The following is a 19,253-nucleotide window of genomic DNA, read 5'->3' as shown; positions in this document are numbered from 1 at the left end:
GGGGTCTTCTATTGTACTTGTCCATTAAGTGTCAATTGATTTAGTCATGTTAACTCAGATTGCTCTTTTCTTTTTCTTTCTTTTTTCTTTTTGCAGTCATGTCTTACAAAAGAAAGTTTGAGGTCTGATCATTAAGAATAAAAGGTTGTTAGGGTTTCTCTTTAACCATGTTTTTTTTCAATAAACTTGCTGACAAACTTCTATGGATTCTATGGAATTATTTCCCCCAAAGGAATCAAAAAGGTCAATTTGGAGAAAAAAAGTCAGCAACCTTGAGATATTAGTGAACTGTGAGATAGATCAGTCGTGACATAAATAGTCAAAATTACCTTTTTTTTCTCTATTTATTTTATTTTTTTTCTTCTGTGGTGGAAATAAGCTTCAATATACTTAAAATCATTTACTGCTTAATATAGTATTTTCCTCATATTTGTAAGAGCACACTTGTCTGCGGGGAGTGGTAAGGACAACGGCACCAAAGAAAAACATCTACTTTTGGCAAGTTCCAGTAAATATTGGACTTGAACCATTCTTATGTGTTGTCAATATGACATTGGACTCAAGAAACACCATGTTAACAGAATTTGAGAACCAATTACAATCAGATAAGATAGTAAGATTTTTCAAATTCAGTTTGTGCATTTATGTTCAAAATAGGAAAAATAAGAATTCTATCTTGAGATCCAATGAGAATCACCCAGCTGCATAAGCTCCCCTTTCTGCAGCTCACGAGAACCATGAGTGTTAATGAAGAGGGAGGGACTATCATTAATTAGCTGAAATCTGTAGAATACAAAAAGACCAAAGGGCAGTGTCTCCATATTGTGTTTAGCTGTTAAACCATGGCTGCAAGTTGGTGTTTGGTTCAGATTTTGCTGGTTTGTGCTTTCTGTCATGCTGTTCCACACTGGAGTAAATCGCTTCAGGATGTTCAATCTCTGATGACCCAGCAGTTTCCACTTCAGAAGCCGGTTCAACAACCAATTTACCAGCAGTTTCCACTTCAGAAGCCAGTTCAACAACCACCTAAACCACAGTTTCCACTTCAGAAGCCGGTTCAACAACCAACTTACCAGCAGTTTCCGCTTCAGAAGCCAGTTCAACAACCACCTAAACCACAGTTTCCACTTCAGAAGCCGGTTCAACAACCAACTTACCAGCAGTTTCCGCTTCAGAAGCCGGTTCAACAACCAACTTACCAGCAGTTTCCGCTTCAGAAGCCAGTTCAACAACCACCTAAACCACAGTTTCCGCTTCAGAAGCCGGTTCAACAACCAACTTACCAGCTGTTTCCTCAGCAGTTTCCGCTTCAGAAGCCAGTTCAACAACTACCTAAACGGCAGTTTCCATTTCAGAAGCCAGTAGTGCAGGCAGATCCCCTTGATAAATGTGCTGTAGCTGATTCGGAGCAGATCCAATGTGGTCTACCTGGGATCAGTGGTGCCGAGTGTGAAGCTATCAACTGCTGCTTTAACGCACAGCAGTGTTTCTATGGGAGGGCGGGTAAGTGTTCTCAATCTTATTCAGTTCATGTTAAACTGATTCTCTGCATTAACCTGCTCTTGTACCTTGTTCTAGTAACTGTCCAGTGTATTAGAGATGGGCAGTTTGTGGTAGTGGTGTCTAGAGACGTTACTCTGCCTCGACTGAGTCTGGATTCGGTTCATCTACTGGGTGGAAACGACCCACCTTGTGCTCCTGTGGGGTCCACACCTTCCTTTGCCATATACCAGTTCCCTGTGACCGCATGTGGCACGAGTGTGATGGTGAGCAGCTGCTACTGATTTTATTCTGCATTTGGTTATGATGGAATGAATGCTACCACTGTTTCTGTTCACAGGAGGACGGCGGATATGTGGTGTATGAAAACCGAATGACCTCATCCTATGAAGTGGGGATTGGACCATATGGTTCCATCACAAGGGACAGTCATTTTGAGTAGGTGATCGATGACTTGGTGTGAACATTAATCCCTGACAAATGCTACAAGCTCGCTGTGTTGTCCAGGTTTCTCTTCCAGTGTAGATACTCTGAAACTTCTGTGGAAGCTCTGGTTGTGGAGGTCAACTCCGTTCCTCCACCTCCACCAGTAGCTGCTCCTGGACCTCTCAGGGTGGAGATCACACTGGCCAATGGCCAATGTGTCACCAAAGGCTGTGCTGAAGGTAAGGTCTTGTCCTGTGTCTGCCTAAAGCCTTTCAAACTTGAGTCAGGTAAAACCCCAGTGTTCCTCAGGGAATGAGGCCTACACGTCCTACTACAGTGATTCTGATTATCCCATCACAAAAGTCCTGCGAGAGCCTGTGTATGTTGAGGTGCACATTATGGAGAGGACTGACCCCAACATTGTCCTGATGCTGGGACGCTGTTGGACGACTTCAACCCCTAGTCCACTCAGTCTCCCCCAGTGGGACCTTCTGATCGATGGGTGAGTGTACAGCCAGTCTTTATCCTGTTAGTCTGATGGGAGACCCTTTCTAACCTTTTGTCTTCAGATGCCCTTACCAGGATGACCGTTATCTGACCACACTGGTTCCAGTGACTGGATCGTCTGGTCTTCAGTTCCCAACCCACTACAAGCGCTTTGTTGTGAAGATGTTCACATTTGTAGATCCAGCCTCACTGGCTGCTCTGCAGGAAACCGTATGCCCCCACCCATTACTTGAATACTTGTATTTACTACTTGTGGAGTCTATGACTTTAGCCTCTTTCTTCCCTGTCAGATCTTCATCCATTGCAGTACAGAGGTGTGCCATACATCATCTGGCTCTTGTGAGCAAAGCTGCACCAGGAAACGTGAGTTCTCAATTTCTTTTGACAAGAGGAACTGCGCATTTTATAAGTGTTCTCACTTCTCTTTCAGGAAGAGATACTCTTATCAAGGCTGTATCTGGGGAGCAGACTGTGGTTTCTAGTGGAGCAGTTACTCTGGTCATGTAAATTTAGTTTTTAATAAACTTTGCAGAAGCCCGAGGTATCTTGTCTATTGGTGGTGTTCTGCAGAATCTGGTATTAAATGACCCTCTTGCCAGTTGTGGGTTTTTTTTTTTTTTTTTTCTCTCACACTATTAAACCAAGGTTCCACAACTTTTTGTAAGATTTGTGCATTCCGAGTCCTTTATCCATCCTCTAGTTGCTAACCTGGAGCAGCACAAGGTTCCCCTTTTTAAAGAGTTAATTGTTAATCTGATGTTTAAACCCATCCAAGTGCACATACAATTTTTGCGGGGGAGCAACTGGTGGTCTGGTGTCTTGCTCAAGAGTGGTCTGCTGGAAAAACTACTAGACACCAGCAGAAGCTGGTGAAGAAAATGTCAACAATTCAAAGTTGTTTTTGGAGTATACTATGTGTCTAGAAGTTTAGTTTCACTAACTGCATTAATGCACACATAGTAGGCTATATATTGTAGTCTAAAAGAGAATGCGCTTAAAATACAAGAGAACACTAAATTTAAAATCAATTATTTTACATGTGCTTTAGTATATTGATAAACATAATTGTACTTAAAATACAATTATGTAACTAGACATTTATCAGGTTTTTTTTTTTTTTTAATCGTGCACTTAGGTATGTTAAGACCTATTGTGATTATAAAGTGTAATCTCTATATACACTTAAGTGGCCTTTAATTTAAACTATGATATTATCTGCAAATGCACTTTTAAAAAAAGTACACTTTTAATACAATTAAGCACACTTTTTCACAAGGGGACCTATGCGTAAAAACGCCGGGGCTTGCCAGCCAGATTTTTTTGGGGATCATGCGCGAATTGGCTATGACTGGGTGTCGGTTCTTTTCTCGGCATTTAGTCATGTCCTCGTAAAAAGACAATGCTGTTCTGCCATCATGCCAATGCTCACAAGAACAAACTTGGAGTCAAAGTTTCATGAGAAACAAAATAGAAGGCCGAGTGTGAACTTGTTCATTAAGTAATTTAGATTACTTATTCATTGTAGGATTATCCTTGAACAGTCAATTCCCCATCGAACCATTAGTATGTCATAAAACACAGTCATGGTGCCAAGATGCCTAAAGGAGATGTCACCCCCATTTCCCTTTTTGTAGTCCAGTCACCTATATTTATATAGCTCTTTAAACAAAATACATTGCGTCAAAGCAACTGAACAACATTCATTAGGAAAACAGTGTCAATAATGCAAAATGATAGTTAAAGGCAGTTCATCATTGAATTCAGTGAGGTCATCTCTGTTCAGTTAAATAGTGTCTGTGCATTTATTTGCAAAGTCAACGATATCGCTGTAGATGAAGTGACCCCAACTTAGCAAGCCAGAGGCGACAGCGGCAAGGAACCGAAACTCCATCGGTGACAGAATGGAGAAAAAAACCTTGGGAGAAACCAGACTCAGTTGGGGGGGACAGTTCTCCTCTGACCAGACGAAACCAGTAGTTCAATTCCAGGCTGCAACAAAGTGAGATTGTGCAGAAGAATCATCCGTTTCCTGTGGTCTTGTCCTGGTGCTCCTCTGAGACAAGGTCTTTACAGGGGATCTGTATCTGGGGCTCTAGTTGTCCTGGTCTCCACTGTCTTTCAGGGATCTAGAGGTCCTTTCTAGGTGCTGATCCACCATCTGGTCTGGATACGTACTGGATCCGGGTGACTGCAGTGACCCTCTGATCTGGATACAGACTGGATCTGGTGGCTATGGTGACCTCGGAATAAGAGAGAAACAGACAAATATTAGCGTAGATGCCATTCTTCTAATGATGTAGCAAGGGCTGGTTCTGGTTTACCTAATTAATGCAGCCTAAAAATTCTTTAACGGATTTGGATATTAAAAGCATATTAGTATGTTATGTGTAAGCCAGGTTAAAGAGATGGGTCTTTAATCTAGATTTAAACTGCAAGAGTGTGTCCGCCTCCCGAACAATGTTAGGTAGGTTATTCCAGAGTTTAGGGGCCAAATAGGAAAAGGATCTGCCGCCCACAGTTGATTTTGATATTCTAGGTATTATCAAATTGCCTGAGTTTTGAGAACGTAGCGGACGTAGAGGATTATAATGTAAAAGGAGCTCATTCAAATACTGAGGTGCTAAACCATTCAGGGCTTTATAAGTTATAAGCAATATTTTAAAACCTATACAATGTTTGATAGGGAGCCAGTGCAGTGTTGACAGGACCAGGTTAATATGGTCATACTTCCTCGTTCTAGTAAGAACTCTTGCTGCTGCATTTTGGACTAGCTGTAGTTTGTTTACTAAGCGTGCAAAACAACCACCCAATAAAGCATTACAATAATCTAACCTTGAGGTCATAAATGCATGGATTAACATTTCTGCATTTGACATTGAGAGCATAGGCCGTAATTTAGATATATTTTTGAGATGGAAAAATGCAGTTTTACAAATGCTAGAAACGTGGCTTTCTAAGGAAAGATTGCAATCAAATAGCACACCTAGGTTCCTAACTGATGACGAAGAATTGACAGAGCAACCATCAAGTCTTAGACAGTGTTCTAGGTTATTACAAGCAGAGTTTTTAGGTCCTATAATTAACACCTCTGTTTTTTCAGAATTTAGCAGTAAGAAATTACTCGTCATCCAGTTTTTTTATATCGACTATGCATTCCATTCGTTTTTCAAATTGGTGTGTTTCACCGGGCCACGAAGAAATATAGAGCTGAGTATCATTAGCATAAAAGTGAAAGCTAACACCATGTTTCCTGATGAGATCTCCCAAGGGTAACATATAAAGCGTGAAGAGTAGCGGCCCTAGTACTGAGCCTTGAGGTACTCCATACTGCACTTGTGATCAATATGATACATCTTCATTCACTGCTACGAACTGATGGCGGTCATATAAGTACGATTTAAACCATGCTAATGCACTTCCATTAATTCCAACAAAGTGTTCAAGTCTATGCAAAAGAATGTTGTGGTCAATTGTATCAAACACAGCACTAAGATCCAATAAAACTAATAGAGAGATACACCCACGATCAGATGATAAGAGCAGATAATTTGTAACTCTAAGGAGAGTAACTGTACCTGTCTAATCTAATACCAGCAATGCCAGGACAGCAGGAAAATATTTCTCTTTGTTCCCCAAACTTAAGACCAAATGGCAAATAAACCCTGTGGTGACCCCAATGCATAAATTCCCAGACTTATCAGGAAATGGAAGGATGCTAAAGCATTATAGACTGAAATTTAACCCACTTGTGGTTGAATACAAATAACGGTCTCAAAATTGCATCCAATAAGATGAATTGATTACCAGAATTTACCTCACATATATCTTAAGTATCATGCATGTTTTATATAACCTGTGGAATTGTTTCTGTGTGTTTAACTTTCATTATAGCCTATTCATAGGGTTTTCTACCTCAGTTATAGGAACTAATCACCAGAATTTGCCTCATACATGTGTATTCTCTGTATTATGCATGCTTTGTAGTACTTAAGTTAATTTTGTGTGTTAAACACTTATCACGGCTAGATTATTATTTACTTCCACCAAAACTATGCAAAGTATATGTACTTTGGTACCTACTTGATGGGTAAATGATTTCTAGAATTTTGATATAAAGTAGATGTGTGTAGAATGCACCATATTTAAACTATTAAGTTAGCTTATTAAAGCATTTCAACTAAACTCTCAGGAGTTTGGACACACGCGATCATGTGGACGTTACGCTAATTACATGCAAGAACCGGAGAACTGGGCGTAGGTCCCGCCCAAGGCAATATCTGATTGGCTGTCGCACTAGGAAGGACGGGTCAGATGGACACGCTTATAACCCAATGACAAGCAGTTTTCCTTGCTTTTTGCCTTGACTTTTTGCACTGCTTTTCCAGGGACTTTGCTCTTGCTTATGTTTTGTGCTGACCTTTCCATCATCCAGCGTGTACTCTTCAAACCACTAAGAGCTCACTCAAAACTCATCTCAGAGTCGCTCCAGACTGGTGGAAACTCTGTTGCATAGCAACCCGCAATCCAGGAAGTCTCGCAAACGAAGCGCCACCTGGCAAAGCCAACCACTCACCATCGAGTGCTGTCCCTCAGAACACGTCATCGACCAACTGCCAGCCAATCAGCGCCAGAGATTCCCTCTCCAGCAATTTCGTTACAGAAGGGAATGCATCCAAAACCACAAGGAGCATCCAAGCGCAAGTACACAATATCACCTAATTCTGGCTGAAACTGGTGCAAATCTTATTAAAGGGATAGTTCACCCAAAAATCTAAATGATGTCATTAATAACTCACCCTCATGTCGTTCCAAACCAGTAAGACCTCCATTTATCTTCGGAACACAGTTGAAGATATTTTAGATTTAGTCCAAGAGCTCTCAGTCCCTCCATTGAAACTGTGTGTACGGTATACTTTCCATGTGTCCATAAGTCCATGTGACATCAGAGGGTCAGTTAGAATATTTTAAAGCATCGAAAATAAATTTTGGTCCAAAAATAGCAAAAACTATGACTCGATAGTTAGAGTCATTATCTGGCTCAGCTCGGTGTTCATCTTCAGTTCTCTCTTCACAGAACTTCAGTCAGTGTACTGTTTGAATAAATGAATTACTCCGGGATATTGGTTTGTTTTAACTCAGAGGGAGTGTCAGCCACATTAAAAAAAGTTAACAGCTTAAGTCATTTGTGGATTAATGCTTATAGGAGACGTGAACCGTTTTAAATGATTCAGTTCGATTTGCTGAACTGGTTCAAAAAGATCCGATGATTTGTTCGCGAACCGGATATCACAAACTGCTTTGTATTGAACTCTCTCACAACAGACACGTAAGAGAAGACAATGATGAATAAAGTCGTAGTTTTTGCTATTTTTGGACAAAAATTTATTTTCGATGCTTCAAAAAACTCTAACTGACCCTCTGATGTCACATGGACTACTTTGATGATGTTTTTCTCACCTTTATCGGTATGGACAGTATACCGTACACACAGTTTCAATGGAGGGACTGAGAGCTCTCGGACTAAATCTGAAATATCTTAAACAGTGTTCCAAAGATAAAAGCAGGTCTCACGGGTTTGGAACGACATGAGGGTGAGTTATTAATAACATGATTTTGGTTTTTCGATGAACTAACCCTTTAAGTAACGAACTAAGATTAAAATGCTAGTAGATTGATTCTCTCAGGTTGCAGTCAAGAAATAGTCTCTAACACTAGACACTTGGGACTCCATTCACTCTCCGGTAATAACATCACTTTTCTCTGTCACTGTTTGAATGAATGTGTGTTTTCGTTAGTTTAGTTTGTGTGTATTAGAGTAGTTCAATAAAACCTTGTCTGATTTTACATACCAGTGTCTTGTGCTGTGTGCTTACAAGTTACTGCCTTAAACTGTAGATTCTGTTACCTTGCTCATAATCAGTTATCAAAATTATTACCGTAGGCCACGGGATATGTTACGGATCACTCAGAGACAGAGGAGTAACAGATGAAAGATGGTATTTTTTGAATGGACACAAGCAGAGGAGCGGGAAGTGAGGAGTGGATGGGTGTTGGGATCCGTGCCGGGAAGGAGGGGACCACACACACGCACCGTGGGGTTTTAGGAGGATCTTGGAGGTAATCCTTGGAGAGAAGATGGAAGAAGAGTCTTCGCAGGTTATCCTTGGAGAGAAGGTAAAGAGGAGTTAGTCCTAATAGTTAGCGCAGGAATGATCTTGTCGCAAACGTGACCGGACAATGACTGGGTGCGTGTGTGGCTTTTAAAGTGCTGTGGTGGATGATAGGTGATGCGGATCAGGTGGTGATGATTAGTACTCAGGTGAGGGTGTGCGCCGTGATTGTGTGGAGGTGGAACCTGGCGTGTTTGTGACAGGATAATATTTTGTCCAGAATTGATAAAATACCCTAATATCAATTTATCAGTGGACGAATAGTTGATAAAGTGTTAAATATTAATTCTGAATAATTTGCATACTAATTCTGTTCTTATTCACTGTAATTCAAACCCCTATTTCCTTTATTAATCTTACATCATATATATATATATATATATATATATATATATATATATATATATATATATATATATATATATATAATGTAAGATTAATAAATATATATTTAACTTTTTTAAATATATATATATATATATATATATATATATATATATATATATATATATATATTTCACTATACATTTTATAATATTTATTAAGCATTTTATTTTATTATGCCATTATTATGCCATCTTTATAATGAATTAAAAACAAATATTGCCACATCAATGGCGCATTTTGCCACATCAATGGCGCAAACTTTTATTCAGCAAAGATGTTACATTTTTAAGTGATAGAAAAGATTTATATTGTTAGAAAAGATTTATATATATATGGCATTACTTTACTGACAAATGTTGAGAGCATATTATTGTAGCGCGAAAGCACATTAATATAATAAATGAGCACGGAGAGAGTGCGCACTTAAAACGAATCTCTCCTCTCACTCAAACTGTGTCCTGTGCACTCTCTGATCTCTCTGTGTTCATGCGCTGTATAGATATAAATTATTTTCACCCCTGAATTTTACGTCCTCAAAAGTTTAACACTCATACGCATACACGTCTAAAGATCTGAACCGACACTTGAAAGTGTGATGTATAATAACCTCGGCATGGGATTGAGAAACATAAATAGTTGCATTTCTCTTCAGATCAAAACCACCGGGATTCTTTTTCATTTCATACCTCAATATGAAAAGTCACAAGGTTAAACATTGCATATTATCCCTGCGTAAGTTTACATGCACTCCCCCCATAGTGCAAGTTATTGGTCAAAATGGGAAATCAAGATATTATATGAGTTCTTGTGGCTCAGTAATAGAGCATTGCGTTATCAGGGCAAAAGGTTGTGGGTTCAATTCCCTGAGAACACACATACTGGTAAAAACAATGTATAGACTGAATGTACTGTAAGTCGCTTTGGATAAAAGGATTGTGCTAAATGTGAAAAAAAAAAATATATATATAAGGCAAAATCTATCACAGTTAGTAACAAAAGAAAATGAGTGTACTGTACTTCTGTATAATACAATTTGAATGAAATGCACATGTAAGCACAAAGGTCTGATTCTAAATTTCATAGCACAACATGACCAGATATAAGTGTTAACTTCAGAAGGATCTTGAAAGTTTCTAAACTGTTCCCCATCATAATGCTATTTAGTGGTCATAGATAGAGAAAAGAAAGCAAAAGCACTTGTCAATTTGAAGAAAATTTGTACATTACTGTATAAGAAAATGAGATGTGAAAAAATATTTGTTAAACATGCATATTCCAAGTAATTTTTTAATTGAACTCAAGAATCAAGAATTTTTAATTGAACTCAGATTGGATTCGTCTTAAAGAAGAAAGTCATATACTGTACCTCTACGAGGCCTTGAGGGAGAGTAAAACATTGGCTAATTTATATTTTTGAGTGAATTAACCCTTTAAGCAAAGTTGCTACTGGCCAATATGCATGCACTGCTATGAGCCTGAACATTTTCAGGATTCACAACAGCATTCTGCAAAATAATCAAAAATACCAATTAAATATTAAATACCAATTCACGAGTTCACACTTACTGTACATATAATAAACTGAGTAAAGGGTTATGCGTATTTGGCATGCTGTCCAGGGAGAGGGCTCCGAGCGTTTAGCCCGGACTCAAGTGCTCCCCAAAAATGCAATTAGAATGGGACAGCAGCCAGATATGTACATTTGCAGCCCCCCAAAAACCAAGGCTTAATGTAAGAGGGGTGCTGGACGTCCTTTGATATTCATTTGTTGTGGCGGTATCTAGGAAGAGAATTTGGCTTCTCTGGAAGCGTTCACTGCCGTAGCAGTGGAGAAATCTTACGGGAGTTGATGCTGCAGCGGCAGTGGAGAAATATGGATAGAGGTTTCTGTGGGAGCTGCTACAGCTGCGGCAGTAGGGAAAGACAGAAAGGGCTCCTGTGGTAGCGGCTACTGCTGCGGCAGTAGGAAAAGACAGAAAGGGCTCCTGCAATAGCAGTTACTGCTGCGGCAGTAGGGGAAGACAGAAAAGGATCCTGCGGGAGCAGACACTGCTGTGGCCATGAGAAAATACAATAAAAGGCTCCTGTGGGAGCAGACACTGCTGCGGCAGTGAAGAAATATAGATAGAGGCTCCTGTGGGAGCAGCTACTGCTGCGGCAGTAGGGAAATACAGAAAAGGCTCCTGGGGGAGCGTCTACTGCTGCGGCAGACAGAAAAGACTCCTGCGGGAGCGTCTACTGCTGCGGCAGTAGGGAAAGACAGAAAAGCCTCCTGCGGGAGCATCTACTGCTGCGAAAGTAGGGAAAGACAGAAAAGGCTCCTACGGGAGCAGACACTGCTGTGGCAGTGGATAAATATAGATAGAGGCTCCTGCGGTAGCAGCTACTGCTGCAGCAGTAGGGAAAGACAGAAAGGGCTCCTGCGGGAGCAGACACTACTGCGGCAGTGAGGAATGGGGTTGGGTACCTATGGAACCGGTATGCACTGAACTGAATAAGAATGCAGATTTCGGTGCCTCATTTCGGTGCCTCTTAAATGCCTGAGCGATCGTTTGAAATATTTATCCTGGTTCTCCGAAATGTACGCAGGAAGCATGGGCGTCGCTAGGCTTTTTTAGCAGGGCTATAGCATTTAGCTCCATAAACTTTACACCAATTCTCGATCACCTCAGAGTCAGTCGCTTTTAATTTCATAAGAATATGGCGGCAGACCGGTCTCTCCGTCTTTCAGGGTGCTCTTCAATCTGCAGACCGCTGCGGAGCAGCGTGAGTTGACTCAAACAGAAACAGAGGACACAAGGTTTGTGTTTATCGATAGATTGTTAGAAATATCTGTATCTGTGCAGTTCTTTGTCATAAATACAGTTTACAAAAGGTCACGAGGGAGCAATCGATTTCCCATCTACTGTAAAGTTTTCACTCCGTTCACCGCTCATCACACCACAGCTGTTTCCTCCAACAAAAATCTAGCCCTTGACACATAAGAACGCATGCTTTAATCATACTTATTTAAATAAACTTAATCTAATCTTGTGTGTGTGTGTGTGTGTATGTATGTATATATATGCATGTATGTATATATATATATATATATATATATATATAAATATATGTGTGTGTGTGCGTGTGTGGGTATTTATATATGTATGTGTGTGTGTGTGTATATATGTATATATATGTGTGTGTGTGTGTGTGTATATGTATATATATATGTGTGTGTGTGTATGTATATATGCGTGTATGTATATGTATGTATGTATGAATGTATATATATATATATATATATATATATATATATATACATGTGTGTGTGTGTGTGTGTGCGTGTGTGTGTATTTATATATATATGTATGTGTGTGTGTGTAAAGACCTCTAACACTAGCTTGCTCTATTCTTTTTTTATTGTCTCTGTTTTGTTTTTATTTATTATATTATTTAAAAGCCCATGCTACATGTACTGTGTTAACCTAACTGAGACTTGTTATAGCACTTATATATCATTGCTCTTTTTGTTGTTTTTGATTGCTTCCACTGTCCTCATTTGTGAGTCGCTTTGGATAAAAGCGTCTGCTAAATGAATAAATGTAAATGTAATGTAAATGTAATTATATGTACTTTATACATACAGTATTGTGCAAAAGTCTTAGTCACGTTAGTATTTTCACCCCAAACAATGGTGTTTGGCCAGTTATTTATATCTTTTGTAGAAAGTAGAAACATTATGTGTGGTTTTCTATTAAACAATGACCCAGATCATGAAATACATTTATTAGCCTTAGAGTAAGGGAAGCTTGGGAAATGAGAGCATCCAAGGGTTGTGTGAAAGCTATGGATTTATTTTAAATATTTTGTAACCGGCGGAACATAGAGAAGTAATGGGGAACATGAGAGGAGGAGGAAAGATAGCTACTGGAACCGCCTGCGGAGACGTGCTCACGCTTGGTATGGGGGTAGGGGGAGGGGAATGACAGGCATCGGGACCTGGGCCAGGAGTGTTCGGAGGGATGGGTGGGGTGTGGGAGCGGAGGGGGGGGGGGGGTGGGTGGGGCATAAGAGGAGGAGGAAAGAGAGCCGTGCTCATGCTTTGGACGGCTCCGGAAGTGGAAGAAGAGAGGGGGAAAGAGAGGGTGAATGGCGGGCAGTGGGGACTGCGCCAATAGCGGAGGCAGCCTCACACTGGGGTGAGACTGAGGGGCTGTAGGCCATGAATAGGTGAGGGGGGTTTTGGAAAAGTGGTGTGGATGGGTCTGCACCACTATCGGAGGCATGCTCACGCTAACATCTGCTATGGGAGCTGGAGGCCACTGAAAAGGAACAATAGGTAAAAAGTAGCACAAAGAAAGTCTGAGATGTGAGGGTCTGTGTTGCAAGCAGTGTTGCAGACCCATCCACACCCCAGAAGCAGCTTCGCACTTGCTTCACGTGCTGTAGGCCACAGGAAGAGAATACTGAAGACCCTGTGTGCAGCCTGTACTGCTAGTGGAGGCAGCCTCATGCTAGCATTTACTGCGGAGGCTGGAGGCCGCTGAACAGAAAAATGGTTATTAGTAGCATGAGGGAGAGGAAGAGTTGTGGGCATGTTTACAAATGGAAGCAGTCTTACGTTTGCTTCAGGAGCTGTAGCTGTAGGCCATGGGAAGGGGTTGGGGTGTGTGATGTCTTGAAGAACACTTGCAGCCTGCACTGCTAGCAGAGGCAGCCTTATGCTAATATCTGCTACGTAAGCTGGAGGACACTGAAAAGAAAAAAGGGGGTTAGAAGTAACAGGATGGAAACAGTGGGATGTGCAGGCAGGTGTTGCAAGTTGTTGGCTGCGGGAAAGTACAAGGGTTAGTAACATTTGACGGGGAAAGCAAAAAATGCAGAGGCTTTTGAAAACAATGAAGCTTGTTTAGTCTTGTAACACATTGTACCAATAGACATGTTTATAGCAGTAACGTTAATTTGCAGTTATGTGCTTTTCACTTTCACACGGTTTCTAAAAATATTTACTTTGCATGCTTTCCATATTACAGTCCTAAAAAGACAACAGAAAATTTACTCACAATTGCTGTCCTGCGAAAAACATCAGGGCAGATGCGTTTTAGATTGATTCTTAGTGATTGCGCCAGTAAATGGTGAAATATTTCCATAAATAAATTGATCCTGCCAGAAGAACTGCATAAAACTTTTGTCTGTATCATCTCAGTGAGGTTTGGACATGCACAGGAAGGCAAAAGTAATGCCTTCAGACATTTCAGTGTGGATGACAACTCTGGAAAAAATGCTTTGTTGGCTTCATGGTTAAAAAATGGCATCGACATCCCACAGAATTACGTCATAGCATCGTTTAAACTTGCTAAACTAAAGCGCTATATAAATGTAAGTAATTCTTATTATTATTATTAAGAACTGGACTGAACTGCCCAGTGGTCCAAAGTCCTCTTTTCAGCAGTGGCGTGTCCACAAGGGTGGCAGCTGCCACCCTAAAAATGAGCTTTGCCACCCCAGTTGCCACCCCAAAGCAGCGTACGGGATCGAAGTGCATTGAGAGCTGAACAGCGTGATTTTGTCTGAAGAGGTTATTTATTTTTTTGAAAGTCAGAGAATTCTGGTTTCCGCTCGCTCTCCATGGAGTTTACACAATTAATGCTGTAACTATAGCCATTCTAAACTAGTTCTGAAAAGGATTGTACTGCACACACACTCACATACAGGCACATAACGGATCACTCACACACAGAAACAAAAATATTATCAAAGCTGAGTCGTGGCCTAGTGGTTAGAGAGTTTGACTCCTAACCCTAGGGCTGTGTGTGTGTGTGTGTGTGTGTTCACTGCTCTGTGTGTGTGCACTTTGGATGGGTTAAATGCAGAGCACGAATTCTGAGTATGGGTCACCATACTTGGCTGAATGTCACGTTACTGTGATTTGTCAATAAAATGCTTTGAAACAGAAAAGTATATGTCTTTGCGAAAATGTCTTTGTGTTTTGAAGTAATCAAAATCCACAGCTTCACTATTAGTAGAGAGATGCTGCACAGACAGGCAGAACTAATTACTGTAATCGCGCTCACAAATGCATTCAAATAAATGTAGTTTTACTGTGCTTCTCTGTATCCGATTTAATAACCGATAAAATAACTGATGAAAATGTAGCCTACTATTGTCATACTTCCAAACAAAATTTACACTTCAAACAGCTGCAATGACAGATTTAACATTTAATTCTGATAACCTTTGAATTGTTTAATGTACACTTAGCCTACTTAAAGAAAAGAAAATAACACATTCATTTTTTATTATCATCATCATTATATTACTAATGGTTAAGAGCCGGAATAGTTACCTGAAGGTTGCAGGTTCTAGTCTCGATGCTGGCAGGAGTCGTAGGTGGGAGGGAGTGAATGAACAGCGCTCTCTTCCTCCCTGAATACCCATGGCTGAAGTGCCCTTGAGCACGGCACTGAACCCTCAGTTGCTCCCCGGGTGCTGGATCTATAGCTGCCCACTGCTCCGGTCGGGTGTGTGTTCACTTCTCACTGCTGTGTGTGCAGTGCCGGCCCGAGCCTCTTGGGGGCCCTAAGCAGAATTTGATTTGGGGGCCCCCCTCCCACCACACAGTCACCTGTGCTAGATTATTGACACAAATGTCACGCTATAATGTTATAGCGAATATTATAAACGTATACAGTGAGGTTATAATACAAAATAAATAAAAAAAACGATACTTAAAATATTTCACTCTTTTATTAAAACTTCTGAATACAATCTGTCACAAAACATTAAATAAACTATTTACAAATGTGCATTAAATGTGCAATCTTTTAAATAAAACCAAAATAGACATCAATATAATAAAAAATAGAATGTTACAAAAAAAAAGATCCTTAAATAATGAAAGCAAACATAAGAACAGCAAGGGTTCAACAATGACACCTCACAACTGTACAACAATGACCTCAAAATCGTTCCTTTCTTGCTTTTCTGGAGGCAAAGTCACTGATGACATCATTGTATGGTATTGCTTGGCCAACTTTGTTATTAATACTAATGACTGCAAGTCCACTTAGTCTTTCCTGGGCCATTGATGATCTCAAGTATGTTTTTATCAATTTGAGCTTGGAAAAGCTCCTCTCTGCTGAGGCAACTGACACAGGCAGAGTGCAGGCTATCCTGAGAGCTACCCAAAGATTTGGGTAAAGCTCACACATCTCATTTTGTGAGAGGTATGTGAGAAGCTCAAAGGCAGTCATCATAGTTTGGGGAAGTTCAGGAAGACTCTCTATCTCTACTGCCAGTGCGCTACCATCAATATCAGCCTCCTCTCCACAAGAGAGTTTTTCCCCAAGAAGCTCACATTGCTCCCTCTGGACCTTTCGATCTAGCTCCCTAAAATTGAGCAGCACTCCAAAGTTCTCTTTAACCTCACTTAGAGACTTAAATCTATCCTCCAATGACAGAATGCTACAGTCCACTACAGCATTAAAAAATGACACTTCCAGCCTCTTCATAGCATCCACTATTGGCTCATCTGCAGCCTCATAGGCAAAGTGCCTTTTTGTAGAACGCAATCGCTTCTCTTTCAGCACTGCTTCTGTGTTCATCCGCTCACAAATTTCTTTAGAAGATGTCTGTGCATCACAGAAGCCTGTTTTTCGGTAACTGATCAGTTCGCCTTTGTTCTTTTTTACAAGGTTAACCGCTACATCAAGCTGCATGTTGGTTGATTGTAGAAGCTTGCTCGTGATGTTAATTTTAGACAAAATGTCACACCAGACAACACAACAACGCTTTCAGTCGCATGTAACTCTGCAGTGGATGAACCAGCAATGATAAAATAAACAAACAAACAAACAAATAAATAAAAAAAAGCTAAATGTGTCATGTCATATTAAAGGACAATTCCAGTGAAAAATGAACCTAGGGGTAATTAACACATGGTCAAATGTAAAGAGTTTTATCTCTAAAAACAGATTAGCTTATAACGCTAGTATATGGGGCACATAGTAAGTATAAAGTATCGTTTAAAGTCTTCATAAAGTATCTTCTTATTAAACTGTCTGTACACTTACAAAGTTCTCAATACTTCGGTTTGCATGTAGGGACCCTCATTATGCTACCGTGTTAGTGTGAGGCTATTTTGAGCTTTGTTAGTGGTATTAACTAGCGATTTACTTTTACTTACTCTGTGCCCCATATACTAGCGTTATAAGATCATCTGTTTTTAGAGATAAAAATCTTTACATTCGATTATCATGAAAACGCATTCCAGGGAACGTGTTAATGTGTTAATTACCCCGTAATTGTCCTTTAACAGGCTATGTAACCATTTGCCATCAAGAAAAACCTCACCTGCTGTATCATCACCTGAGGAGGCTCTGACACTTGATGAAACATTAGGGGCAGGTAGGGTTGGTTGTGCTCCAAAATACTTCAACAGTGTTCCTGGGGAAAAAAATAGCATTTCATAAATGCATAGTTGATCGAGCAGAATGAGTTTATTTTGCCATCATTACTTACACAACAAGCAATTCCACAACACACCTAACATTTCATATGCTATTTGCCAAATGAGGCATAATTGCAGTATGGTGAAAACTTAACATGGTGATCTACTACACTGCAGCCTATAATTATAAGGATAGCACTGCTAACGTTACATCAATCGCCACCATATTAATTGAAGTCTCCCTCCCCACCCACCAACATGGTTTTGGTATATTTTTTTCATAAAGATAAATACCGCATCTCTCACAAAGATCTTAGAGCAGAGAGCGCACGTGCATTGCCTATGAAGCTGGAACATTCACTCATGCCAAGCTGGTTAAGCTGGCATCCGTGTTTTCTCCAACTTAAACAGATATCTATCAATGTGAAATACACACCTAGCTGCTACCTAGATAGATAAATGTATATTAATAACATTTCACTGTTGATGGCGGGGATTTAGCTCTGGTGATGGCTTATAAATATCATGAGTCATGACTAGCTAGCTGCTAACGTTACCTCAAGTAACGTGAGCACAATTTGTGCTGCTGCTGCACAAAACATACTGTAAATAATCATGCAAACATACCTTTATCTCGCTCTTTTTTCTCCTCCTCGGTCCTTTTCTTTTTTCTTTTTTCGGCACCTGAGGGATACGTCCTTTTTTGTGACATGGCAGGTGGCTAGATTCGTGACGAGTGACGTGCAATTCCGCGTGTGCGCCCGCGCCTGCGCGAGTTGTCGTGACAGCCATCGTGAGGTGTCTAGTGTGTATGCGCATGACTCAAACTCAGGCACAGCAGCAGTTGTCGACAAATTTTTATTTTCTTGAATTATTCCTTCATTCATTCATATTCATTAATTTATATCACTTGTATAAGTTATTTAATTGTAAAAAAAAAAAAAAAAAAAAAAAAAAACGATTAGGGGGCCCCCTGGCCAGCCGCTTAGTTCGCTTATGCCTCGGGCCGGCCCTGTGTGTGTGTGCACTTGGATGAGTTAAATGCAGAGCACCAATTCTGAGTATGAGCAACCATACTTGGCAAATGTCACGACTTTCACTTTGACTTTTGGTGTGCACATTTCTGCGATTTCTGCCAAGGGTAGGAGATTCAAATTTTTGGTTGTGGATGATAAAAATGTCTCCATGATCTGCTTTTGAAGAAATATCGTGCTGCAGCGCACATTCTATCAGCTGCTGTTCTGGCGCCACGGAATTAATATACTGCGATATTGAATAATCTTGATTTACATTATGAAAACGGGGGAGCGTGACACACTGCATGGAAACCTTAGTGCAGTTTTAATGATTGAAAGATGTGCTTTGCACATTTTCATGACTTATCAGAATCACATAAACCATTGTTATTTGTTATAAAATTGGTGCTTAACTCCTGAAAAGTTTAAATCTAAAAATTCGACTCAACATAGTCTTAAATAAACTTTGAAAATTTAACATGTTAGTTATTTGGATATAATCAACCAAACTCAGTTGTTACCAACAATCCCAAGTTAACCAAAGGCCTGTTTCATAAAACAAGTTTACCAAATAAACCAGGCTTATTTCAGTTAGTCTTTTATTTATTTTGAATCAAATCAGCTGACAATAAGTCAGACTAGCTGAAATAAACCTGGTTTATTTGGTAAGCTTGTTTTATGAAACAGGCCCCAGGTCATTCATTGTGTGACCTGATTTTTGTTAGGTAGATATTGATCCCTGCCATTAAAATAGCTTTAACAAATTGCATTAGTCACCTATAGGAATTACAGCAAATTTAAGAAGTTAGAAAATTC

General features: G+C 40.1%; 2 protein-coding genes across 6 annotated transcripts in view; both read left to right on the top strand.

The window, feature by feature from the left end:
• LOC132152732 (serine/threonine-protein kinase SIK2-like) overlaps positions 1 to 19,253 on the top strand; it is a 364,451-nt gene that overhangs the window by 63,156 nt on the left and 282,042 nt on the right. The gene's annotated exons all lie outside the window — the stretch shown is intronic.
• On the top strand, positions 815 to 2,973 carry LOC132152731 (zona pellucida sperm-binding protein 4-like). 5 transcript variants are annotated; one of them, XM_059561584.1, is made up of 10 exons: positions 815 to 1,024; positions 1,112 to 1,152; positions 1,333 to 1,503; positions 1,579 to 1,766; positions 1,841 to 1,938; positions 2,008 to 2,165; positions 2,236 to 2,428; positions 2,496 to 2,643; positions 2,724 to 2,796; positions 2,864 to 2,973. In XM_059561584.1, exons 1-10 carry the CDS (start codon positions 843 to 845, stop codon positions 2,938 to 2,940), a joined length of 1,329 nt encoding a protein of 442 aa, XP_059417567.1. In that variant the 5' UTR covers positions 815 to 842; the 3' UTR covers positions 2,941 to 2,973. The 5 variants fall into 5 exon arrangements, with proteins under 5 accessions (XP_059417567.1, XP_059417565.1, XP_059417566.1 ...); XM_059561582.1 differs by having other exon boundaries at positions 1,112 to 1,503; XM_059561583.1 differs by having other exon boundaries at positions 815 to 1,152.

This window comes from Carassius carassius, chromosome 11 (genome assembly GCF_963082965.1).
Source record: "Carassius carassius chromosome 11, fCarCar2.1, whole genome shotgun sequence".
NCBI classification, from domain to species: domain Eukaryota; kingdom Metazoa; phylum Chordata; class Actinopteri; order Cypriniformes; family Cyprinidae; genus Carassius; species Carassius carassius.
This window is presented reverse-complemented; position numbering and strand designations above follow the sequence as displayed.